Consider the following 26,108-nt stretch of genomic DNA (forward strand, 5'->3'; position numbering starts at 1 on the left):
GTACATTTGCGGGACCCGCTATTTCTTGGCTTATACTTGTGAATTATTTGTTGTAGGAAGAGTAAGTGTCGTAGACAAGAAATCTGTTTCTGTAAACCTTTTGGTAGCAATATTGAGGGTTTTTATTTTTTTCTGATTTTCAAGATTGGCTTCCATACTCGTATTTTAAATTTATTGCTTGCAAAGTGTGTTTGTTACATAAACACTGTTCTGCAGCTTGTCTCCTATGTCCTTGCCAAGAAGACAGTGTTGGAATATTTTAATCTTGCACTTTAGCACCAGAATCAATGTCTTTCTATGATGCAAGGCTTATATATTATGTTGTAATCACATCTGTGCCACCTCCAACCTCTTGTTTCTTCTCCATCCTGGTGACTGGCACTACCATTTCCCCACGTACTCAGAAAAACCTGAAAACTAGAAAAACCAGGAACCTGAAATGTCTCTTTAGGGTCTCTCCCTGCTCACCACATCCCCTTAGGGACTGTCGTGCTGTTGAAAATGCCTCTCCTGATCTTGGGATCTGTTCCCTCCTTTTGATTTCTGCTGCTTTCACCCCATGGGCCACTGCAGTGCCTGCTTCCAGGCTTCTGACCTGGGCGCTTCCAGTTTGTCCTTTTAACTTTGATTGCAGCCCTTGTCAAAATGCAGATCTAATTGCAATCCATCCAACCACACCCACTCCCCATCCTTTATGGAAAGAATGACAGACTTGTGTAGAATGTCTACTGTATTTCAAATGATTTGCATATGTTTCTAGTTGTTCTAATTTTTAGCCTTTGTCTACAGGATGGGAGCTGTCTCCTTATAGTCACAGTAACTGATACTCAAAGATCTTGGGTAGCTTACCCAAAGCCACAGGCAGGAAGGTCCTGAGTCTGGATATGACCCCAGCTCTGTCTATGTCCAAAACCCATTTGCTTTGCCCCAATTTTCTTTCTAATTCCTTAGCATCACATTCAAGGATATTCAGGATCTGGTCCAGGGATATATGCCTAAAAGTTGGAATTTCTTTTGAAACTATGGACTGGTAGCTTCCCAAACAACTAAATATTTAAAGGAAACTAAGACTTGGCTTTTCATTATAAGAGATACAAATAAGGTTGTGTTTCCATAAATATGCCCATAATATATTTTAACTATTATAATAACTAACACTTGCTTCCTACCAGGAGTTATTCAGAGCACTGTACATACAGTAACTCATTCAGTTCTCACAAAAGGCATGGACAAAACAAAAAAATTAATAAACTCAGCTAGCCTGAGTTTATTAATCTGCAAAAGGCTCCTGGAGCAGAAGAAAACTTAGCAAGTAGGCTAACACCCAAGAAATTTTATGGTGTAAAACAGGGATTGGTAAACTGTGGCCCATGTTCAAAACTGCTCAGGTTGTAAATGGTTAGATAAGAAAAATGTATGACAGAGTATGTGGCCTGAAAGACCTAAAATAGATGCTGAAAGACCTAAAATAGATGCTGTCTGACCCTTTACAGAAACAGTTTGCAGACTCCTGGTGTAAAAATGTTATCCCTAACTTGTTCTGGGATAGGGCCTTTTCTAGATGATGTAATTCACCTTCTTCAAGGAAGAAATGGGTTTTTCTGATAAAAATCCTCAAGTGATTTTTTTTTTGATAAACTATAATGGAATTAAGATTTGTTCTGGGAAACCAGTCTTCTATCCACCCACTTGACTGTCAGTCAAGAATCTACTGTTCTTCAACTAAACGTTCTTTCTGTCTCCAGTCTATCAATGTTGTATAACCATTTTTCCCTATAAAATGCCTCTACTAGGAGTATTTGAACTGCATCCCAAGAGGTCTTTTCCTTTGCATTAGGATTACAATAAAACTGTGACATGTGCTTATAACTAAAACTGTGACATGTGCTTATAACTATCGTTACCGAAAGAGTGAGGCCAAACAAACGGAAACGTCAGAATTTGGAGCAGAGAAAGGTCTACTGCAGGGACAAACAGGAAAACAGATGGCTCATGCTCAGAAAACCCGAACATTAAATTTATATAGGCAAAATTTGGGGTGAGGGCTGCAGAGTGTGCAACTCTTCAGATTGGTTGGTGGTGAGGTAATGGGGCAGTGTTTCAGGAATCTTGTGCTCAGCCTGAAGTTGTGGTCCTCCACCCAGTTTAGGGGAGGATCTCAAAGATATGATGTAGATTCCTTAAGGAGGAACCTGGACCTTGCCCCAAGGCTGTACTATTGTTTCTTGACTGTTCCCTAGTTTCTGCATTCCCTCCCTTCCCTAATTAGCCCAGGAGACTGCCTCTTGGATTGCACGTAGAAACTGAAGAGGTAGGGGAGGAGCCAGGATATATACAAGAATTTTGGCTGGGGAAACAGGCAGTGAAGAGCTTAGTGAAAGAATACTGCTAGTCACAGGATCAGGTATCTCAGTTAATGGTTTTAGTGCTTTTCTTTTTGTGGGAAGATGCAAGAATCTGGGGTCATTGAGATACTTCCTTAGATGTGTATTTTAACTATGGAGGGGCCCATGTATCCAAAACACAGAATGTTTCATCCTGAATTTCTTTCAGGGTGTACTTGCAGGTCAGAGACTGTAGCGGCTAATGACTTGATCCTTGTGGAACTGGAATGGCGGGCAACATTCTTTGTTTACAGTATTAATAAAAATGAAAAAACAATACTCTGATATTTCCTACCTTGAGCTAAGAATCCCAAAGTATTTTAAGTCTGGTAGCTGAATCAATGAGAGTTGGATGATAGGGGCAAAGACCATGTATAGAAAATGACCAAAGAAAAAACATGAGAGGCACTAAAATTCTAGGAACGCCCCCACAGGAAGCAACTAATGCACTGAGGTGCACATAACCCATAGAAAAACCAAATTCCCCTCACCGGACTCATCGGCCTCTCTTGACATTCAAATTAGCACTGGCAAAACTGAGAATCTCTCTATAAAGGACACCTGAAGCTAAGAGTAAGGCCATGTGCTGTGAGCCTGACAGGGGCTTCCCAGAGCAGCATCAACAGGACAGGAACTGGAGAGACTCTCCTTAAGGCCAGCTTCTTTCTCCACAGTCGTCCCGTTTAAAGGAACCATGCGTCAGTTCATTTTGGTGTCAAGGGACCTCCCATTTTTCCCACTGCAGTTTTGGGAAAAACCAAACTTACTGTGGCATATCACCCTGAGAGACTGTTTCAGCCTTGAAAAGGACAAAAGTCAACCATCAGAACATGAAAAAATACTTGTAAAATAAAATTTTACAGATAAATGATTACAATGAAAACCTAAATATGTCTGTAATTAAAGAAACGGGGAACATAGTGAGACCTAGAGTGGCGGGTCAGAAGGTTCAGCTTCTTCGCGCTTTTTCCTCCCCATCTGGAGGGCAGCAGACTGCCCTTTGCCTCACGTAGGTGTCTGTTCTATGTGAGCTGGGATTAGGTCCACCCTCGCTGGTTTCTCTTCTCTGTGTGGTGGGGCTTGAGAGCTTTCCTCTGTCCCCGGGGTGGGGAGAGGGTGCAGAATGTACACCAGAGCTCTGATGACATTTCCTCAGCCGTCATGCCCTTTTGTTCTGGCACGTCAACCTGGTGGCAAGCAGAAATTCCACACGTTTTAGGCAGGCCTGTCACATCCTTGCTTAGTTTCCAAGGCCGATGCAGCTGTCCCCTGTTTTCTCTTCTTTTGGCTTTTCAGTGGGAGTCAGGTGTGCTTTGTTCAGAGAGGGATGGGTGATACAACTTACGTTCACATCTCCATGCTGTCCCTACGTTCTCCTGATTCTCCTGTAAAAGTTCTCTGCAGCAGGAATCTCATGATTAAACATTCCTTTTATCAAAACTAAAATTTTAGAAGCTTTTCCTTACACTTTGGCTTTCCCTAATTGTCTGATTTGCATGTCTTTGTCATTCTAGGTTGGCAACAGAGATGATTCTAACCTTTATATAAGTGTGAAGCTGAAGGCTGCTGAAGAGGTAAGGCCCAGAACAGGGGTGCCATCACCCCCACCCCTGCCCTTACCCCCCTCCAGGTCCTGTCTGTTATCCCTTGCCCCTTGCGGTCCTCCCATAAAAACGTTTATCGCCCTATTTTGCAAGTTAGAAATGGGTGGCAGAGCTTTGGCCTCTTATTTTGCCCTGGAATGTTTTCTAATCAGTGATCTGTGTGCTCCCAGAGGACAGGAGTCGTGGGCAGGAAACTGCAAAGTGCAGTGGTGACAGGCAGCAAATACCTGACGAATGGGTCAAACTGAGAGACTCATTCTCAGGACAGAGGAGGGTGACATGATGCTCAGCACCGCCTGGTTGGTTTTACTCCTATCTGTGGAAGAAATGGGCCCATATCTCAAGTCCTTTTGCCATGTTCCTGTTTTAAATGTTCATTCTTGCAGGTTGGGATCAAAGTCAAGCACATTAAGTTACCACGCACGGCCACAGAATCTGAGGTGAGCTGTTAGGAACCAGCTGTTAAGAGGGCAGCCAAAGTGCTTTCCTGTCTGGTTTTGATTTGGGGAAACTTTGGGAACCGATAACATTAAACATATAAGAGACCACCAAGTCTTCACAGACTGGGCCTCCGGAAGAATCTTTGGAAATACCCACAGAGTAAACGGGGCCGTCCTGCGTATGAGTGTGTGGCGCTCACAGTGGGACTGCCGCGTCGTTTGCTTCCACATCACCTGCGATGTTCATTAGAAACTGGTCCTTGGCCTGTATTGCATTTTAAAAATGAAATGCATATTCTATATACATGATGTTCAAGGACAGGCAGAACAAACCATCGGTGATTAAAGTCAGAACTGTGGTTGCCGTAGGTGGGGGATTAGCTGTGAAGGCGCAGGGGGAGAAAGAACCTTTCTGAGGTCATGGAAATGTTCTGTGTCTGCACTGTCCAGCAGGGTGGCCACTGGCCCCATGTGGCCATTTAATTAAAATGAAATAAAGTTTAGAATTCAGTTCCTTAGATGAACTAGCCACATTTCAAATATTCAGTAGCCACTTTTACATTGTAAGATGCAAATTATGGAATATTTCTGTCATCACAGGAATCTTGATTTGGATAATGATTTTTACTAAAGTTCTTAGCTCTTTAATTTGATGGATTTCTTACCAGACACCTGAAGGTTACATTCTGTATTAAAGTAGAGTTGCCCTCAGGAGCCAAAGGAAGTTATATTCTCAGAGGATTACAATTAAACTCTCAGGGGAAAATGTGGCAGGCTGGCTTTTGACTTAGAAAGTGTTGCCACCCTTTCTATGTGGTATACAAATTGTATGTGGTATTACTTCTAGGTGTTAAAGTGCATTACGTCTTTGAATGAAGACCTCACTGTACATGGGTTCATAGTGCAGCTACCTTTAGATTCAGAGAATCCCATTAACACTGAAGCACTGGTCAATGCTATTGCACCCGAAAAGGATGTGGACGGGTGAGTTTGGCTTGGCTGTCTGTACCACATTGCATGATTCTAATTATAATACATTTCTATTTCGGGAACACACCATTTTGCTTCTAAAGAGGAAAGACATCTTTCACTTTCCTTCTTGTAGACTGAGTAGCATCAATGCTGGAAAACTTGCTAGAGGTGACCTCAATGACTGTTTCATCCCTTGTACACCCAAAGGATGCTTGGAACTCATCAAAGAGACAGGTAAAAACAGACAAAAGTAAAGTACCATTCTGTGGAGCCTGGTCTTGACCTGTAAAAGTATAAGGGAGGTACGCTGTGGGCCCTAAATAAGTGGATTGGCACTGGACCTATCCGCTAGGGGCTTCCTGACCTAAAATCTCAACTTTCTCAATAGCCCTATGAAGTAGGTACTCTTATTGTTTGACAGCTGAGAAAACAGGCTGGGAGATGTTGAGTAATTTGTCCAAGAGGGAACAGAGCCAAGAGTTGAACTCAGTAGTTGACTTCAAAGCAATTTATTTTGTATGAAAAAATAACCTGTATGGTAAAAAGGATTCAGATAGTCTGTAAGGGTACAGAGTGGAAAGTCCCCACCCCAGAGCGGGCACCAAGTCTCCATTGTAGTTCTAGGACTAGACAGACAGCTGGAAATGAATCTCTTGAGCAGTTGGCCATATTAGCCCATTACCTGGTCAGCATCATGGTATTTTAATTTCATCATGAATGCTTTTCAGCAGAGGTTATTTTTTGCAAGGCATGGTGTCCTGTTTAGAGGAGGTGGATTAGAAATTTCAAGTGGAAAATGTTGGCTAACATAAGGGAAAATTTTCTGTGGCTGGCAAGGAAAGGTCAAGCTATAAGCCTTGGGACAGCTATTGCTGTTCAGTCCTACAACTAAATTTATACTCTATGGCGTGCCGAGCACACAGTGTGTTACAGCTTGGTAGAGACAAGTCCTGTGAGCCACAGCGCCTGCAGGCTTCCCACTTCCTCCTGTTGATAGTGAAGCTACCATTTGCCCAAATGCAGCTTCAGGTCCTTTGTTGAACCCTAAGAAGTATAGCTGGGTACCTTTTAAACACTTCACACTGTGAGGGCTTTACTTCTAGATGTTCATGATGTGAACATTATATAGAAACTTATCTTTCGGGGATGGAGTTAATGTTAAGTGACAAGCACACTTTAAACCCACACTCCCCGAAGCAAGCATCCACTTCCGCAGGGCTGGGTAGAGGGACTCAGCGGAGTCCTCAAGACCTTTCCTCTGCTCCCCTCTATGTGGTAGCTCATCCTCAGCTCCACTTGGTGGTCCCGAGCAGCTCCAGCGTGTTCCATCCTAATGCCTCATAGCCATGGGATGGATCCCATTGGCCAGAGGATGATTGTGGTCACTTACCCGCTGGTGCTCACCCAAACCACCTCTACAGAGTAGAGTATGTCTGCCCTGAAAAGGACGTTGGAATAGTGCCAGAAGAACGGGTACTGAGTAAACGAAAAGAAAGCTTTCTACTAAGTTAAAGTGCCCCTTTACCACTTCCCTGCAAATAACACTGTGGCTCAGGCCCTAAGCCAGAGGAGAAATTTGTTTGAAGAACTAAAGATTTACTGATACTGATGTAATTTCCCTCGCTTCCCTCCACCCCATTACGTGCACCCTATTTGTTATAGCTGTTCTTCCATGTGGTTTAACCTGCTGTCTTCTTCCATATGGCTGTTGAGCTGTATGTCAGGGTTTCTTTTTGCCTTGAGTGTAGGTTTTCTTCCCACTCTCCTATGACTCAATGAATGGATCTGGGCTTAAGCTGCTCTCAAAAGCCCACAGCAAGTGGGACACATGTATATGTCCCAATTTGAAACTGAAACACTGAGTTGCCAAGGAAGGAATAGCTTTAGGAAGATGTCTTTTTGATGCTAAGAACCTGTTTTTGTGCACTTGTTCTGAATTTTCCTGTTGAGGTGGCATGCAAAGGAAGGCAGCTTGCCCTATTTCTCTGATGCAAGCTGGCTTCTCTTCCAGGGGTAAAGATTGCCGGGAGGCATGCTGTTGTGGTCGGGCGCAGCAAGATAGTTGGTGCCCCGATGCATGACTTGCTTCTGTGGAACCATGCCACAGTGACCACCTGCCACTCCAGGACTGCCAATCTAAATGAGGAGGTAAGGGGTCGACAGAGTGGAAGGCGTTCTGTGTGTGTGTGTGCGTGTGCACATGCATGTATGCACGAATGTTCCCGTATGTGGTGGGGGTTCTTGCATAATGGGAATAGCTAACATTTAAGTGCCAGAAACTGCCGTGTACTTTACCTTGTTATCTCCTTTAACATAACAGTTCTGTGGCTCTTGTCTATTTCACAAGATGAAGAAGCAGATTCAAATTTAAAACTTGCACAAGTGTATAAAGATTTTGTTTTGACTATATTCTTTCTACATTAGCCCATCTCATGGTATGTAGGGATGAGCAGCATAGGAACTGGGGGGCAGCCAGATCCCAGATACATGACAGTGGTAGCCTCAGAGGTGGAGGTGTCCCAGGGAGGGTGTAGACAGTGGTCTTGTGACATCAGTCACAACTTGTTCTTGACCCCTGCATTAGATTCCTGAGCTGAAGAATTCTCACATGGACACATCCCATTGACAGCACAGCCTCTTAAATGTGGAGAGAGCCCAGCAGAGAGGCCCAGCACCTCGTTTGTCCTCCCCGAGCAGTGCTCTGTGGAAGGTTGTGACCCCTCATTCTGGAGGAGATGGAGCAGTCTCCAGGTGTCGTGTAATTCAGGGACATTGTCCCGGGCCTGTGGCTCCAAGCCTGTGCTCCTCCCTACCCTGCAGGTTCCCAAGTTCCCCATTCAATAAAATGTCTAGTGGAAGGGGAGGTTTTGACATGTGTAGGAATGAGCACAGTATATGAATGGCTGTCGGAGATGGCGCGTGACTTGCATAAAATAGCTGATGACAATGAAGAATTTCATGCAAAGTTTAGGGATGTCTTTTCTGCACCTAGATTTTTTTATGTGTCACTGTTTAATTTCTGAAGTCAGAACCCTCTTTCCCTAGGTAAATAAAGGTGACATCCTGGTAGTTGCAGTGGGTCAGCCTGAAATGGTGAAAGGGGAGTGGATCAAACCTGGGGCGATAGTCATCGACTGTGGAATCAATTATGTCCCAGGTGAGTGTTGCTGGAGGAGGTGGGCTGGGCAGAGGAAGATGTAGCCCAAGTGAGAACCCCTTGTACTGTTTCAGGCTTGAAGTGCTAAGGTTGAGAAGGCTTGGCCTGCCCATGGGTGCATGCAGGTAGTAAGTGGTGGAGCTGCCCCTCGAGGGCAGAGCCCGTGATGTCAGCCAGTGTGCTGTGCAGTCCCAGATGACTTCCCAGATGACTTTGTCCACGGAGAGGGTGGGGGAGAAGGCAAGAGGAGATCTCACTTTATCATCATGTAGAGATCACCCTCTATTTTAACAAGGGATGGATGAATTTAAAATACAGCGTGATCTTTGCAAAGTGCTGCGAGGCTCCAGGAGAGGGATTCATGCTGCCAAGAGTCCTCTAATTAGGTCTTTGCAAAGAAGACGTTTGACCTGGGCCTTTTCCAGGCTGAGAGGATAAACCCAGCCTTGTAGTCATGTCCAAAACAGACTTGGCATCCTCATGCCTGAGTTACTCCTCACTCCCCTGTTTGGTTAGTGATATTCTTCCTTCCCACAGGTCTGAAGCCCTTTCGGTTTCCCTCCCTTTTGTTTTATATGTGAATCCATTTTTTAATATTAGAAATTTTTCCCCTCTCTTCTTTGTTCTCATTGTCCCCTTCTCCACCAAATGCAGTGTTTGAATTTCTCCCTGGTCTCCCGGCCGCCGACTGACTCTCACTTAGATCCATCTGCGTGCTCTTGCCACATTCACGGGTCTTGATGTGGACCCGTGAGCCTCCTTCTCCCCTGTTACTTGTCAGACTCCTTAGCCCCATGCTAGTTTCAGCCACCTCTGCGGCCTTTTTCTTCACATGCACTTTGTGGATCCTGTCTTGAACCATCGTACAAGGGGTCATGTGCCCTTCCCACGCACGCCCCATTTGTCCTCTGCGCTCCTGTGCCTGAATCTCACGTGGAGCAGGCTGCTCTTTCATCGTGAAGTTTTCAGACTTAAACTCTGAAAGGACAATTCAGTGAATACTTGGATGCATACCTTGTGAGTTCAAGAAAGGAACAATCCTTTTAAAAAAGATTTATTTTTATTGAAGTATAGTCGGTTTACAATGTTATGTTAGTTTCTGGTGTACAGCATAGTAACTCAGTTATCCATCTATATATATATATATATATATATATACTCTTTTTCATTATAGGTTATTAGAAGATATTGAATGTAGTTTCCTGTGCTATGCAGTAGGACCTTGTTGTTTATTTATTTTAGATATAGTAGTTTGTATCTGCTAATCCCAAACTTCTAATTTATCTCTTTCCACCCCCAAGAAAGGACCAGTCTTTAATCAAGCACCTGTTTCTGTGTATCCAGCACCATCCCAGTCTGTGGGCTGCACAACTGAATAAAGCTCAACTGTGCTCTTCACTTTCAGAGACTTCCTCCCCACCTCCTCCCTGTCCGAAATGTCCATTCTTCCCTCCAGACTTTGTCTGATTGCCCTTCAGCAAGAGATGATCTCTCCTCCTTTGAAAATTCTTCTCCCCCAACCCTGTTCCGCACACCCCGCCCCCCCGACAGAGCTGGGTGTTCCTCTGGTGTCTCACGCTTGCTGTCCTGTGCTCTTCGCCGTTAGTCTGCCCTTAGGTACCTCAGGGCAGTGGTCTCTGCGGTGCCATGTCCAGCCTGTGCCCTCTGACTGCTGGCACTTGCATCTGTCGGATTGTTGAAGAATATTCCTTTTTTCTCCCTTCCCATCTCAAGTTTGAAATATAGACACTAAGCTGCCAGGAACATTAGTCACTGTCAAGCCTTCACCGTTTTTAACCTCCCTCCCACTCTCCGTACCATGCTTTTAAGACAGTAGCTCATAATTGATCACTCATTTTCTTGTGCTGTAATTATCTAATGGATGATAAAGAAATTGCTCTCCTACAACGCCTCACTTACAGCCCTTGCAATATGGCATTCAGGCTCATTCTGTTGAAAACCTTGTATCTTCTGTGTCATATTTCTGCTTTTGGCTTTTTTTCTTTTTGGACTGGATTTGAGAGATGGAAGAAGCAAAACCCAGGTGGGGCTCTTGAGTCTTGCAGACAGGTATGAAATGTTGACTTACGCACAGAACTTACCATCCTGCACAAATGTATTCCTCATGTAGATGGTAAAATGTGAATTAGGTCAAAGCAGTATCTTCCTTCCTGGTCAGCTGTACTTTTACTGACCCTGGGCATGTAGGTGAAGTATCAATAAGACTAGATGTTACTGTTTCCCAAGGACAGCAGAATCGGACTTACATGTTCCTGGAAGACCTGAAGACTGTTCTTTGCAATGTTCATTTTTGAAATACCATGTTCCACAGCTGGGCCACTTCTTGAAGGATTCATGTTTTGATTATTTAAATTGTTTGCATGGTCCATTCAGGAATAACATCTTAAGTCATTTTCCAAATTAAGGATGAATTAAGATATGTAGTTGTCGTTTAAGGAATATTTTTTAAGATTTAAGTGCAGAGCAGAAAGTATTGGCCAGAGAAATATGTGAAAGTGTTCTACCTGCTTGGCTTACTAAAAATAATTTGAGAAGGGTTGGATTAATAGTGTGTTTTATTTGGAAGGGTTATAAAAGGGGGAAACAACTCCCTTCCCTAATCCAGTCTCAACCTATCCAGTGTAGCAGCTTTTATGCTGGACTCTCTTACTGGGGTCCCCAAATTACATGTGAAGGAGTCAAGGCTCAGCTGGATCTGAAATAGATTTGTACTAATAGTTCCCGTTGAAAGAGAAATTCTAGGGCTGGGGTAGACAGCCAAAATGTTGGTTACTGAAGCCATAACTTTCACTGAGACATGGTCCACTGACCACATCACACTTCCCATGAAACCCTGTACTTACATCAGAGGGCACTCAAGTCAGCCCTGAGAGTTAAAGAGCAGAGCTGAGCTCACCCAGTGCAGCATTAAGTTGTGCAGTAATTGACGTGTCTTCTGTGTATGGAGAAACACACAGAGAAAGTGACTAACACTCCGAAATAGAAATAGCTGCAGGGACATTTTTAAGCAAACTTCAGGGTTAGACAATTGAAACCTATACAAAGGGCAGCGCTCAACTGTATTTCCTTGGCTTTTTGAAACAGCCTTAGTGGTTAGGAGAGGAAATGTTCTGCCATAGCAAAAGCTTGCTGCTTCATAATCTAGAAACCTGAAGCCTTCCCAAGGAGTTGTGTTCCTTGGATTACATACAGAAAATATCTTATGTATCTAGGATGGGGAGAGAAACCCTTATGTTTGGAGAATGCTTCTTCAGTTTCAAGAAACATACACAATTTCTCACTTGATTCTCAGCAAGTTTGCGAAATAGGTAGTATTCATCCTTCTTTGCACCTTTGGATTGGACTTTTGATCGGTAAGGAGCCCCCAGGGGCTGAGAACTAGCAGTTAGGGGAAGAGCTGATCCTAGAGCCTAGGTCACTTATTTCTGGCTTTTTGGTTGAACTATGAAGCTTCCTTTCTCCTTTGTGGCGATCTGATCAAAGAGATGAAGTGGCTAAGATCCTACCAGATCCTGCCTTGGAAGCCTTAGAGCCAAAAGGTCTAGCTCTGTCCCCAGCCCCTCCCGGAAGTGCACTGAAGCCAAGGGTAGGGTGTACTTGGTGTGCATGAGCAATGATGCATCATGGGGTTTGTTCTCTTGAATAGCTCTTCTTTGCTGGTAAGATTTGTAGTTGTTCTGGTATCCTTTTAAGGGAAGTGTAATTATATTCTTTGCCTTTTGCATACATTTAAGTAGCTGCTCGTCTTTGGAATTGGATGTTAAATTGTTCCTCCAGCTCATGCCTGGAACTTACAAAATGCTGACAGTTGCTGTAGAAACAGTATCTGGCAGCTGTGATATAGTTGGAGCTTTGTGCACCCAAAAAATTCCTTTGAAGGCCTTAGCAAATTAACATTTTAAAAGGTGCTCATTATATATTGGGTGATTGGCTTTAAGAATAAAAAAAAAATTCACCTGGTTTTGAGAAACCACTGAAGCATCTTGTGGAATTTTGCAGGTAAAATAAATTTATCCCTAGGAAATAGCGAATACCTGTCATCCCATGGCTTTTGAGTAAAGTCGACACTTGAACCAGATGGGACTACACACCCCAAACTCGACTTAGATTTTGGAGCAAGCTGTTGTAGTTAATCACCTAACTTAGAAATAAACACCAGGATTGTGATTCTGAGGCTGTGCTTTGATTTTTTTCCCTCTTGACCAGACAATACAAAAGCAAGTGGGAGGAGAGTTGTGGGTGACGTGTCATACAACGAGGCCAAGGAGAGGGCGAGCTTCATCACCCCCGTTCCTGGAGGCGTTGGGCCCATGACAGTGGCGATGCTAATGGAGGTGGGTGTGAATGGAAGTTTGTGTAATAGTTCTAGACAGAATTCCAGGTACTGCTTTTCTCCCCACATGGAAATGTCAGAAGGACCTACTCAGAGTCTAAGTAAGGATGGGAATCTTCTGAAGTAAAAAAGGGAATGGAAGAACTGAGAGGTTGAATCGGTCATACACATGGAGGAAAGCAGGGGCAGCACGATTTTCATTGACTCTGGAATGTGATAACTTCAGGGGAAGAAAAGTGCAAAGACCCTGGCTTTGCTCAGTGTGTTTTGGCTTCTTGCCCTTCTTAACACACACCAGCTGGCGGGGGAGAGGCAGGCAGCCCAGGGCATTTAAGCTGCCTGTAGACTCTGGCCTAGAATCGAAGCATGTTAATAGGCGGATCATGAAGCTGTTCATTTTGTGATTAAACTTGAGTGACTGGGATTAGGAATTGAGATGGAGGTTAAAACCATCACCTCTTCTCAGTTCCATTTGTGTCCTTTTGTTTAGAGCACGGTAGAGAGTGCAAAGCGTTTCCTGGAGAAATGTAAGCCGGGAAAGTGGATCATTCAGTATAACAAACTTAACCTCAAGACACCCGTGCCAAGGTGAAAATAAAATTTTACTAGTTTGAACCTCTGCGGACTGTGGGTTTTTAGCTGATGGAGGCCCTGGTTGTGTGTATGCCCCCTCAGAAAGCACCACCAGTGGTTGGGGTGGGTAGGATGGGATTAATTGAATCCAGTGGATAAAGATTGATACATATTTTCTGTGTTTCTTCTAAGTGACATCGATATATCACGGGCTTGCAAGCCAAAGCCCATTGGTAACCTGGCTCGAGAAATTGGTCTGTTCTCTGAAGAGGTAGAATTGTATGGTGAAACCAAGGCCAAAGTCCTGCTGTCAGCGCTGGAACGCCTGAAACACCAGCCTGACGGGAAATACGTGGTGGTGACCGGGTATGGTTTTTAAATGTTCCTTTGCCAATTGAATCTTTCTCTTTTTTTTTCAATTGAATCTTAATATTAGTCCTGATTATTATTACCAGGGGTTTCATTTGCATGTAGCATGTATATGTAGAGGTTCCTTTAATTTAGTTTTAGCATTTTCACATGTATTTAATTTGATTCTTACAGCAACCCTGTGAGGTAAGAGTAGAGTATAATGCTGCAGAGATGAGAAAATTTGCCAAGGTTATTCATCTAGTAAGTGGAAGAATTTGGGTCTTAAAACCTGGTCTTCAGATGGGATTGCCTTTTTTAACCCAAAATTCATTAATTCTGTAGTCCTTTTGAACATTCATCTTTCTTTTTGCTTGGCCGAGTTATATACATATAAAAGCTAGTTTCTGAGACTAAATTGAGAAATTAAAATTGTAGCAATATCTCTTATAAGGTAAATTATATTTGCCCCTTGCAGTCAGAAGAGCTGAAGTGCAGAAGTCTTTTTTAATTTAAAACTGAGGGGAAGTTACAACTAAGACTCTCAGAAAAGATCACTTTCATGCCTTTCATCTTTCTAATTATTCAGATTAAGAGTCATTCTCCAGCATCTGTTAGACCTGACTTAGTGATACATGGATTTAATTCACATAAATTTAATTTTCCTCTTTTGATTTCATCTTGAAGAATAACTCCAACACCCTTGGGCGAGGGGAAAAGCACAACCACGATTGGGCTGGTGCAGGCCTTCGGTGCCCATCTCCATCAGAACGTCTTCGCATGCGTGAGACAGCCTTCACAGGGCCCCACCTTCGGAATAAAAGGTATTAGTGGGACCAGACCTGGCTGGCCAAGGGGCACCTGCCCCTCCTCCATTCCTCGGGCCCCCTCAGCCTGTGAGTGTCTAGGGGGTCTTCAACTCATTCAGGCACTGGGACCGTCTTCCTCTCACCCCCTGTTGTGTTTTTGGTGATGGCGTTCATCAGATCACCCCCGCTGCTGCTGCCACTGTCTGGCACTGCACAGGGATTCCCTGGGATGGGTAACATGTAGCCAGGGATGCTTTCTTTAAAATTTTTTTTAAACTCGTTTGTTTGTTTGTTTGTTCGTTTGTTTTGGGCAGAGAGGTAATTATGTTTATTTATTTATTTATTTAAATGGAGGTACTGGAGATTGAACATAGGACCTCCCGTGTGCTAGGCATGTGCTCTACCACTGAGCTATACCCTTTCAATTCATTTTTTATTGAAGTATCATTGATTTACACTATTAGACTAGTATGTTTCAAGTATACAACATAGTGATACAGTATTTTTATAGATTATACTCCATTTAAAGTTATTATAAAATATGCCTTACAATATAGCCTTGTATCTTTTTTAATTTTATTTTTTATTGAAGTGTAATGGACTCACAGTGTTAGTTTCAGGTGTAGAGCAAAGCGATTCAGTTACAGGGATGCTTTCCTTTCGTTTGACTGATAGTCAGCTGTCACAGTAACAGTGAAGGTAATCACAGAGACTGATCACCATGCTGACTTTCTAGAGACAAAGACAGACCCTACAGATGTTTCCCATGTGGGAGTAAGAAAAGCCTTTGCTTATTAAATATAAGCTTTGTGCCAGGTTTTGTGCTAAGCGGTCTTTGCCAGTTGTTTTATTTTCTAATATAGGGTAGTATTATCACCACTTACAGTGGCATCTGGGACTTCAGAGGTAACTTGGTCAAGGCACTGTCTTCAAGTACCAGAGGGAGCCCCCGGGTCTATTTCAGGCTCTAAAACAGCATTTCTTCTGATGAGATGAAAACACATCAGTAACCGTACTTTGCCATCAGTTTTTGATGACTGCAGCATGGTGTTCTTCTAATTCAGATTATTATTGATTGTAATAGGTTCTCAGCGTTAGCTTTGTCATTTGCTTAGTGTTAGGGTGTCACATACCTGCTTGTTCTAGTGGTTACTATGAATCTTTACACAGGGTACACTTTTGCCCCTCTTTAGCCAAGTGTGTTAACTTAGTTCTGCTTTTGAGCTTGTCTTAACAAGCCCCTTTTAATTCAGAATGAGCCTTTCCCTTTGTTCTGCTTTTTGTTTGGTTTTTTTTGGGGGGGGATAATAATTAGATTTGTTTGTTTGTTTATTTTAGTGGAGGCACTGGGGGTTGAACCCAGGACCTCGTGCATGCTTAGCACTCACTCTACCCCTAAGCTATACCCTCCCTCCTTGTTCTGCTTATTGAACCCAGCGCTCTGCTTTTCCTCTTAACACGAATTGCCCCATTTTCATTGCGTGATCTCTGCCTCGCAAAAAAGCCCACACAAAAAACCATTACCTCAAATTGACTTTTATCTCACTGATAACCTGATAACCTGGACACTTTTTTTTAACTGACTTTTGGTTAATAATCCAAATGGGCCAGCAAAAATCTAGCAGTTAAGCTGTTTTCTAAAATGTGTGTCCTACTTAGGAAGAATTGCAGTCTCTGTTGGTGTGTGTATTTTAAATATTCTTTTTTTAAAATGTCAGAGTAGTGTTTATAAGAGTAGGAAACTGAACAGGTCTGCTTTTATGTAACTGTAGGCTGGGTCTTTTAACACATGGTAGGAATCACGGGGCACCTGTTTCTAAAGATAGTGAGTAGGTTATGTATGTGTTCATGGTTTCATCAGTTAGATTCGGATCCAACTGAGACACTATTCAGCATGAACAAGATCAAATGGTTTAGCTTGATAAAGAAAATTAGGAAACACTTGATCAAATCTGTCCAAATGGTTGGAAAAAGTAAATAAAATAATATGCATAGCAGTGATGAAAACCGATTTGCTTTTATTTGATATCCAAGTCATGGAGAAACATGCTTAACCTGAGTCCTCACCCTTGACGTGTCCTCTAGGTGGCGCTGCAGGCGGTGGCTACTCACAGGTCATTCCAATGGAAGAGGTAATGTGATCCGGGATTTCGTTGAAGTAGACTTTTTTTTTAATAGGTTTTCCTTTCCAAGATTAACCTTTTTTGTTAAGGTCTTAGTGGACAAATGACTTGTAGCTGAAGCAACACTTAAGGAAAAAAAAATCTCAATTTGCTAATTTTTAAACTGCTTAGTTTTTTTAACATGACAAGGACTTCAAAGTCTGGCTTTCAGTGGAAATAGTCATTTTAAGCAGGTGATCAGATAAAGCATGAGATAGGGACAAACCAACATGAAGTGAATTCAGAGTAATAACTACGCACTGGGAGCAACGTATAGGCGTGGAGTTGGGTTGATCCGGTGTGCTGCTTGCTCACTGCTCAGAGGGTGTGAGTGTTCTTACTCATCCAGTGTTGCCGTTGATCCCGGTGGTGTGGCATTTGTGGCTACTGGACCTGTCTCTTATTGAAAATCACAGTTCCTTCTGGGGACACATAGTAATTTGTTCTCAAGAGCTATCTGTGTTGGGCGTTTGTCCGCTAGCTGTGCTGCCATCCGTTTCCCACTGGCTTTAGTGTAGGGATTGGTTTGGTTACAGTACAGTGATGTTGGAAAGATGCAGAGACCTTGGAAGGCTGATGTGGCCTCTGCCCTTTTGTAGTTTAATCTCCACCTCACTGGTGACATCCACGCCATCACTGCAGCGAATAACCTCGTTGCTGCAGCCATCGACGCCCGGATGTTCCACGAACAGACCCAGACAGACAAGGTAGGCTGCTGAGGCCGCAGGGCACTTGTGAAGGGTTTAAAGCACTGAATTAATATGGGGCCCTCGAGTGCCGATAACGGCATTGTGGTTCCTCTCATTTAACAGCCCTTTTCCTCCTTTTTCTTAAGGCTCTCTTTAATCGTTTGGTACCATCAGTAAATGGAGTGAGAACGTTCTCTGATATCCAAATCCGAAGGTTACAGGTAAGCGTCTCTCTTCTTCATTTTTGATTAGTATGAATTTGGGTGAATGATAAGGAGGTAAAAATCTCCTTAAGGTAGCCTGTTTTGCATCAAATTATATCCATAACCATAATCATAAGGTCATGATATAAATAGCAGAAATTGGTGGTAGAGGTTGTTTCTCATTTAACTGTAAATTTTTAGTGGTTAGTCCCAGAATAAATAGAGCACTGACAACCTGCTCTCAGCTAAGAAGAGGAGTGACACTTCCTTTATAGCATATAGGAGTCAGGATGCCAGCACAGCAGTTTGAATACCTGCTCTTCCCAGCATCAGGACCTTAATCAAGAGTGGTTACTTCTCTATTTTATTTGACTTCCTGTAACAAATATATAGTCATTAAACATACATGTACCATATGCCTAGAAATTCCACTCCTAGGTGTTAAGCCAAGAGAAATACAAACTTGTGTTCATACAAAAACATGAATTTCTTAGCAGCTTTACTGATAATTTCCAAAATCTAGAAACAACCCACATGTCCCACGGTGGGTGAACAGATAAACTGGTATGTCTATACAGTAAAAGGAATGAACTGTTCATACACACAACAACTTGGATGAATCTCAAAGGCACGTTGAGTGAGAGAAGCCAGTCTCAAACAGTTGCATACTGTATGCTTCCAGGTATATGACATTCTTTAAAAAGACAAAGCAATAGTGATGGAGAGCAGATCAGCGGGTGCCAGAAGTTATGGATCAGGGAAGGTATGACCAAAAAGGGATAGCACAGGAGGATTTTAAAAATAAAACTCAAAAATATATTTCTGTGTTACTTTTACATATGAAGGAAATTTTATGTATCTATAAATATTCTTTAGACTGCCTGGCACAGGTACGCATTCACTCACCGGTATGTGCTGCCTTATTATCAATAATAGTTAACACTCACTTTAATTTTTTGCAACTTAGTATTTTGATGCTGTGAGAATACTCCGTGATGCTCCCCTTTACCCAGATGCAGAAATAGTTTACATTTTGCCCTACCTGCTTTACAATTCTGTCATGATTTATATTTAAATATATGCATTCTTCTCTGGACTTAAGAAAAAGTGACATTTATACAGTTTGATATTTCTTAGCTTCTCTTTGTTTTCACACTCCCCCCTAGAATCTTACGCATGAGGTAAGTCGGTTCTTACCCTGTTTTGTAAGAGTTGTGTTCTGCAAGGCAGCAAGTGCCATGGAAAGAGCAGGCAACTTTTAATCTTACCTTTGCTGATGGAACTTTCTGTCAGATGTGGGGAGGGGCTGGACTAGATGTTTAAAAAAATGATCCGTTAAGAAGCTCTGGCATTCAACATCAAAGGACTTGTCCACGGCCACAGCACCCCTTGTCGGATTGGAACTAGAACTTCAGTCTCCTGTTTCCCGGTCCCTAAGCATCCTCTCTTGCACTGTTATCAGCTAGTCCCCGGGTGCTCAGTCAAGAGTGGGTTGTCAACAGCAGATTCTTGGCTTAATGACTCAGGATTTTGCTGACTTCTGTAAACAGTGTCACGTGCCAGGCTTGTGGAGGCTATTTGACAAGCCAGTGAACACCAGCTCTGATGACACACCTGAGGTTTTAAAACAAAGTCCTCACCACACAGGACCTATGGGAAGAGAAGGGCTTGCTGGGCCCACTCAGATCTACCTCAAGTTATAAGAAAAAGAGAATACATTTTACAAGCACTTTCCATTTCAGGATGTGACCATGGTACACCTTGTAAATAAACGAATTCCCAAGTTCTATGAGGAGGAAGAGCCAAACCCTTCTTGTGCCTTTTGAAACAGTAAGAAGGCAGTGAAAGAGTAGTGCTACTTCAAAAGCATGCAGAAGTGATTTACGTTGATTTCTATTGTGGATATTTATTTTTGCCCTTCCTAATTTTGCATCGAATGGGGATTCTCAACTGATTGAAAAAGCTTTGAACATCTTTTCCTTTCATTATATCTGCATACAATGAATTGGGTACAATGCTTTTTGGTCACTGTGCTTACATAGGGCTTTGGTTTAGGGACATGCTCTGGTGCCCAGTGACAGGGACAATTGTGTTAATAATACCTTTGTACTTGTGTGAGTGGGAAACACATTTAACCGAAAGGATCATAGTTTTCCCTTCTGAATTTAATAGGGTTCGTATTTCCTTAGAGGGGACCCTATCTGGAGATAGGGATAAATTTCTTTTTTTAATTTGGTGTACATTTGTTTGTTTTGTCTTATTTTTGTTTTAATTTCCCTACCTCTTCAGAGACTAGGCATCGAAAAGACCGACCCTACCACACTGACAGATGAAGAGATAAACAGATTTGCAAGACTGGACATTGATCCGGAAACTATAACTTGGCAAAGAGGTACCAGAGCAGTGCACAACACCCCCCAACTCCCCCTGCCCGCCACTGGTCTGGTTATACTGCACGCCCCATGCCCTCCCTAAGAGTTGGTAAAATGTGAGGTCCAGAAGCTTGCGTGTTGGTATTTTTGTAGTTAAGGCCTGATTAAGATGGCAACTTGATCATTTTTTTCGACTACCTCCATCAATCTCTCCCCTTTTTAGGTGTAATCAAACCTCCTCTCGTTTGGTTAGCCGGACGTTTTGCTGGCTGTTCAGTGTTGATTGGTGTGAAGAGATTGGCTTTACAGAAGTTCATGCATAAACCAAAAATAACATCTTGCAAATTTCATTTTATGCAAGAAGTTTTGGTGTCATGAAGTAGAGAAGTCATGTTGAATCACTTCCTGAATCATGTTGTCCTTTAGTCTTAGCGCTCTCGTCTGGCATAAGTGACTTGATTTTTCTCATTTTTACCTCATTTTATTAAACTTTCTTGTAACAAAGTAGGCAGCCTTCAAGGTTTAAACACTTAACAGGTTATTGAGTGAGTTGCCCGGTTTCACCACCATGAGTTGCTTTTCTCTATGTACAATTAGCATGGCTTAGAGTTTTATTTTGTACCAACAGCGTATCCACCTAACTCTATCACTGCTGAGAAGGACTTTTCATCCAATGCGCAGAATACAGCTGACAACCAATTTATTGACTTTTTTTGTGATTGTCATTGGCTCAGTAACTGTGCTAGCTACTGACATTTTTAAGGCAACTCGTAATATCTAACTCAACACTGCTATTTCTCTGCTTCAGTAGCTTTAGACACATAATATAATATTTTGAGGAATAAGCTAAAGATCTGTTTTGAAAATTTAGTATCTCATTCAGTTTTCCTTTGCTTTATGAAAATTCATGCTTTCTAAGAAAGTAGAAGCAGACAAAAATATGGATCATACCCGTTGACTGGCTGCTTCATACAGAGAAGTTAGATATAAGGAACTTGATACTTTTTAAAATTTTGTTCTGTTTTTGAAAAATAAGGGTAGGCTCCAATAACACATTACATACTTCACTTATCAGATGGGGGTGTGTGTGTGTGTCCAAGTGCTGTATACGACACTGCTTTTGGTGTTTAAATTATTACAGTCTTTATGAAAAATAACTTGGCATGTTGCCAAGTACCTTAAAAATGCCTCTCCGCTTTGACCTACCCTAAAAGAGTGCGAACTGGTTTGCTGCTGTTCATTATATGTTTTGTTGTTATTTTTGGCATGTAATATAAAAAACAAAATTGGGAAAACACTGAAATTCACAGTAGTTCGATGTAGGAGGAGGGTTAAGTTTAGTTAGTAGGTTGATCTTTGCCATGTTTTCCAAGGGTATGCAATTGGATAATTACTCTGGCATCAGAACGGAAATTATTTCTTCTAACTGCACTGAAGGAAAAAGCAGGGCTGTTACCCAGCCCACTTCAGAAGGCATTGTCTTTGCCCTGTGCTTATGGCCCTTTTGTCTCAGGAGTGTGTAAGGTCAGTGAGTCATCCCACAGAACAATGCAGACCTCGGCCTTTTGAAAAACTATGGCTTGCCCTGTTTTTCATGGGCTATGAAATACGCTTTGAAATAGATTCCAGATTTCTAGTTAATTGTTCAAATTTTCTAGGCAGAATAAAACCAAGCCACTCCACATTCCTGTCTTTAATTCCTGTACATCAGTGGTATGTGAGCATCAGTACTTAACTTGGACCCATATTCTAGCTTTACCATTAAGTTTAAAATCAAATTATTGATAGATGGTCATTAAGTTGGACTTGTTGCTTTAAAGTTCTGCTGGTTCCTTTACCTTTATGGTCCTTTTCTCTTTCTACTTTCTACTGAATCTACTGTGTCTTCCCTTCCTACTGTATCTTTTCTTCCTAACCTCTTTATGCTGTAGTGTTGGATACCAACGATAGATTCCTGAGGAAGATCACAATTGGACAGGCTCCGACGGAGAAGGGGCACACACGGATGGTAACTATCTGTTCCTTTCCAAGTACATCAGCTCATGGGAACGAGGTCCTTGCTTCCTCTCTCCTCCTCCATCCTCTCCCGGTGCACTGATACTGCCAGGTGTTGTTCTGCCTCCTCCCTTTTAAAATGTGAGTGAGTAGGTGTGTGGGGTATTGAGCACTCCTGACAGCTTTTGCAGTAGATCCCATTGTCACCTGTATGTTTTCCCCCCTCATTTTTTTCCTGAAGGTGGAGAGCCCCGAGTAAATATCCTTGTACCTAAATTGATTAAAACTGCTGCTTTTTGGTGGCCATTTCATAGTATGTCTCTTTGGTGTAAGAGCTTCAGTGCTGTTCCCTTGTATGTTAGGGAAACCGTAATCACATGATTATAAGCTGCCTTCATGGGGATTATTGGTCCTACTGGAACATTTATTTGTAAAAATTGATTACTCAAGGTCTTGGAATAATTAATTACAAGTTTTTGCTATTGGGGGGTTATTTTCATTGAGTTATTTGCGTACTATTTTATTCTGTCCTTTTAAGCTATTTGTTTGGGTCTCGGGTGCAAACACAGATTGCTTTCGCAGTTCACATGTCTGGTTTAACACGGTTTTCCCTGTTGTGTCTTTTCCCTGCCGACAGACCCAGTTTGATATCTCTGTGGCCAGTGAAATCATGGCTGTCCTGGCTCTCACCAGTTCTCTAGAAGACATGAGAGAGAGACTGAGCAAAATGGTGGTGGCATCCAGCAAGAAAGGGGAGCCCATCAGCACTGAAGACCTGGTGGGTGCCCTGGCGCTCTAGACTTGGTGACGCATCTGTGTCTATTGTCCCAGCATGTCTCAGCCGTGACCGATAACAAAAACTGCCGTACTTAAGCTGCTGAAATTAATAAATTCATACGATCTTGCTATTTAAAAGATAATTATGACGTTTATAAAAAATACTTCATAGTGAGTGACAGGCGGTATGCTCCAGTAACAGACCACAGGTTTCAGGTGGTTTGAGCAGTATCTTCAGCCTGTGAGTATTTCCAAAAGAGGCTGCACGACTCCAGTTTAGAGAGCATCGAGAGTCCAAGTGAGGCCCTCTGAGCTGAGTTGGAGTCACACCGTGGCCCCTCCCCGTGGCAGGCCTCCCAGCACAGGGGACCCTTGGCAGAGGCTCGTTGGCACCATATTCACATCGGGAATGACTCAGCCGGTTCTTCTAATGATCCTACTAGGCTTGTCCACTTCGAGATTATTTCTGAACAGTCTACATGGGATTATGAAGTTTGGAATGAGATGATCTTATGGATTAATTTTTTTTAAAGCATATTTGTGTTGATATGCACCAAAATGGTTGGCCTGTGGTTAGCGGTATGATAGATGAATTCAGAAAAGTGGGGCAATAGTAATTTCCAGTTTTCACAGTTAATATGTGTAAGAAAGGAAATTGTTTTAAATTTTTATACCTAAACTAGAAACTTAGAAACTCATTAAAACTGAATATAAGTGAATACAGCTTTATCTTACTTTGATACCGGTTTGTTTATCTGTGGTTGGATGGCTTAAAAGAGGGACATAATGCACGAGTTAGTGTTGAACTCCTGGGTGGATTTTCAGTCTAAGGCCCAGGAGACGCATACTGAATCTGGTTTACAGCCGTCTCCGCCAGACACTAGAGTTACATGTAGTTCCAGACTCTGGGAACTGGTCTAAAGTGGGTTCCCCACGTGGGTCAGCAGCAGAGCTTGACTGAGGTGTTCGTTACCAGGGTTCCCTGTCTTTCCAGAATTTACATACAGATGTCATTTTCATTCTCTGTTCTCCCTTAAGATAATTGGTAACTTCATATTATATCCCAAAATAAATAAACAAATGAATGGATGGTCTAGTTTAGGTAAAAGTGCTAATTGGTCCAAGATGGTTAAAGAGGGAAGACATAAGAATGTTGATTTTGGCTTGGTTTTCTTGTTGGTAGGAATCGACGACTCTTACTTTTGTTTTCTAGGGAGTGAGTGGGGCATTGACGGTGCTTATGAAGGACGCCATCAAGCCCAATCTCATGCAGACACTTGAGGTGAGCAGAGTGACTCCCGCCCTCCCGGGTTGTTTTCCTGCATTTGGAGCGGAGTGGTGGTAAAGCCCACTGTTCTCAGGGATCTGAGACCTTCTCTCCCTGCTCATCCCTTTCTTCCTGTCCTTTCTCACAGTTGTGACAGGGACTTTACTGAAAAATAAAGAGAGGCAGCCTCATACTTTCCCATGGGAAGTCTTCTTCTTTAGGATTCTATAGCTAACTTCTGTCCCCTGGGCCGTGTCATCCCTTCTGAAGCAGGATTGGCATCTTTGCTCATGACGTCTCAATATCCACAGGGCACTCCAGTGTTTGTTCACGCGGGGCCGTTCGCCAACATCGCGCACGGGAATTCTTCCATCATCGCAGACCAGGTCGCACTCAAGCTTGTTGGTCCTGAAGGGTTTGTAGGTGAGTACTTGTGCGAAATCAGTGAGAGACTGCTTTTCTTATAACATCCAGGGAGTTGGGATGGCATTTTTAGTTGCGTTTCTCCTCACTTACAGTGACCGAAGCAGGATTTGGAGCAGACATTGGAATGGAAAAGTTCTTTAACATCAAGTGCCGGTATTCGGGCCTCCGCCCTCACGTGGTGGTGCTTGTTGCCACTGTCAGGGCTCTGAAGATGCACGGAGGCGGCCCCACGGTGAGGATCAGGAGTTGGAGGAGTTGGATTCTCAGAAATGTTCTGAAGGAAGCTGGATGACTTGTGCCTGTTTCTTCATTAAGCTGCTCTCAGCCTCACGATGAATAGGATGCCGAAAGCAGGGGGTGTTCAGACAGCACTTGTGCGGGCTGCCTCATCACTCACAGGCAGCCCAGCTCTCAGTGTTTTAACGGAGCCCAGGCTGCCTTCACGGCCTGCCTTTCTGAGGAAAACATCTGATAATATCTCGGCCCCTCCAAGGACACATGTTTCTCTATACTTACAAAAACTCCTTTATATTCAGACTGTCCTTTTAAATTCTGAGTCCCATTTCCCTCTAAATGGTGACACTGGCAGCCAGCCAAGCAAACCATTTAGCCGAGCTAGAGGTCAGCCCCTTCTTGAGAGGTGCGTGCTGGGCAGGACCACGGACCGCCTGGAGTCGGCGGGGAAGGAGGAGTGCAGGGATGCTCAGGACAGCCTCCGGGTGATGGGAGAAACAGAGGTTAGGACACTTTATCTTCAGCTCCGACCTGAGCTTTGTGTTTTCCTGAAACTCATACTGCTTAGAAATTGTACTTTGTGTTCTCTTACTTTAACTCTTTTTCTTCAGTGCCTGCATGTGAAGAAATGGTGCTAGTTTTCAGAAAGTATTTGAAGAAGTATTAAATTCCTGTCCTCCAGGAGCTGGTCTTGTAACTTGAGAAATGAGTTTTCCCTCACCTGCAGAAGAAAGTCAGTACTTCTTAGTGCAGTGATCAGGGTTTCCTAACACAGCAGTTCTCAAGAATTTTGGTCTCAGAACTTCTTTACACTTTTGGCTCAGTGGGTTATGTCTACTGGTATTTACTATATTAGAAATCAAATATTAACATAAACAGCATTTTTTACAGTGAAGTGACTGTATTTTCCAAAACACCTAGGCATTGTACATTTTTCAGATCTCTTCAGTGTCTTGCTTAATGGAAGATCCCTGGATTCTCATCTTCTGCACTTGATCTGTTATCACATGTTACATAATCTTTGGGAAAGTGCATCATACACTCAGTGAGAGAATGAGAGCGAAAAGAGCCATGATATCTTAGAATTGTTACGGAAATAGCCTTGACCTCTTGGGCCCCATGAAAGGATTAGGTCCCCAGACCACGCAGTGTGAGCCACGGCCATCTTGACCCCAGCACACCTCTCCAGTCCTACTTGTCTGCGGGCACCAGGAGCTCTCCTAACCCAGGATGCCCCTTTCTCCCAGGAGTGCAGGACGGACTTCCTTTCTCTTCCTGATCAGAACCAACATTTCTCTGTCTCACACCCCCTCACTCACCCTCACGCCATGAGGTCACTTTC

General features: G+C 42.9%; 1 protein-coding gene across 2 annotated transcripts in view; it reads left to right on the top strand.

The window, feature by feature from the left end:
• MTHFD1 (methylenetetrahydrofolate dehydrogenase, cyclohydrolase and formyltetrahydrofolate synthetase 1) overlaps positions 1 to 26,108 on the top strand; it is a 51,562-nt gene that overhangs the window by 13,391 nt on the left and 12,063 nt on the right. For both annotated transcript variants that reach the window (XM_006177756.3, XM_014553281.2), the window contains 19 exons: positions 3,899 to 3,958; positions 4,375 to 4,428; positions 5,276 to 5,412; positions 5,534 to 5,634; positions 7,412 to 7,548; positions 8,446 to 8,557; positions 12,785 to 12,912; positions 13,402 to 13,499; positions 13,677 to 13,850; positions 14,520 to 14,656; positions 16,727 to 16,773; positions 17,403 to 17,510; positions 17,639 to 17,713; positions 19,985 to 20,087; positions 21,999 to 22,075; positions 22,700 to 22,840; positions 24,053 to 24,121; positions 24,418 to 24,529; positions 24,625 to 24,764. In XM_006177756.3, the coding sequence (XP_006177818.1) occupies positions 3,899 to 3,958; positions 4,375 to 4,428; positions 5,276 to 5,412; positions 5,534 to 5,634; positions 7,412 to 7,548; positions 8,446 to 8,557; positions 12,785 to 12,912; positions 13,402 to 13,499; positions 13,677 to 13,850; positions 14,520 to 14,656; positions 16,727 to 16,773; positions 17,403 to 17,510; positions 17,639 to 17,713; positions 19,985 to 20,087; positions 21,999 to 22,075; positions 22,700 to 22,840; positions 24,053 to 24,121; positions 24,418 to 24,529; positions 24,625 to 24,764 (2,010 nt within the window). The remainder of the gene's footprint in view (positions 1 to 3,898; positions 3,959 to 4,374; positions 4,429 to 5,275; positions 5,413 to 5,533; positions 5,635 to 7,411; positions 7,549 to 8,445; positions 8,558 to 12,784; positions 12,913 to 13,401; positions 13,500 to 13,676; positions 13,851 to 14,519; positions 14,657 to 16,726; positions 16,774 to 17,402; positions 17,511 to 17,638; positions 17,714 to 19,984; positions 20,088 to 21,998; positions 22,076 to 22,699; positions 22,841 to 24,052; positions 24,122 to 24,417; positions 24,530 to 24,624; positions 24,765 to 26,108) is intronic.

Source organism: Camelus ferus, chromosome 6 (genome assembly GCF_009834535.1).
Source record: "Camelus ferus isolate YT-003-E chromosome 6, BCGSAC_Cfer_1.0, whole genome shotgun sequence".
In the NCBI taxonomy this organism is placed as follows: domain Eukaryota; kingdom Metazoa; phylum Chordata; class Mammalia; order Artiodactyla; family Camelidae; genus Camelus; species Camelus ferus.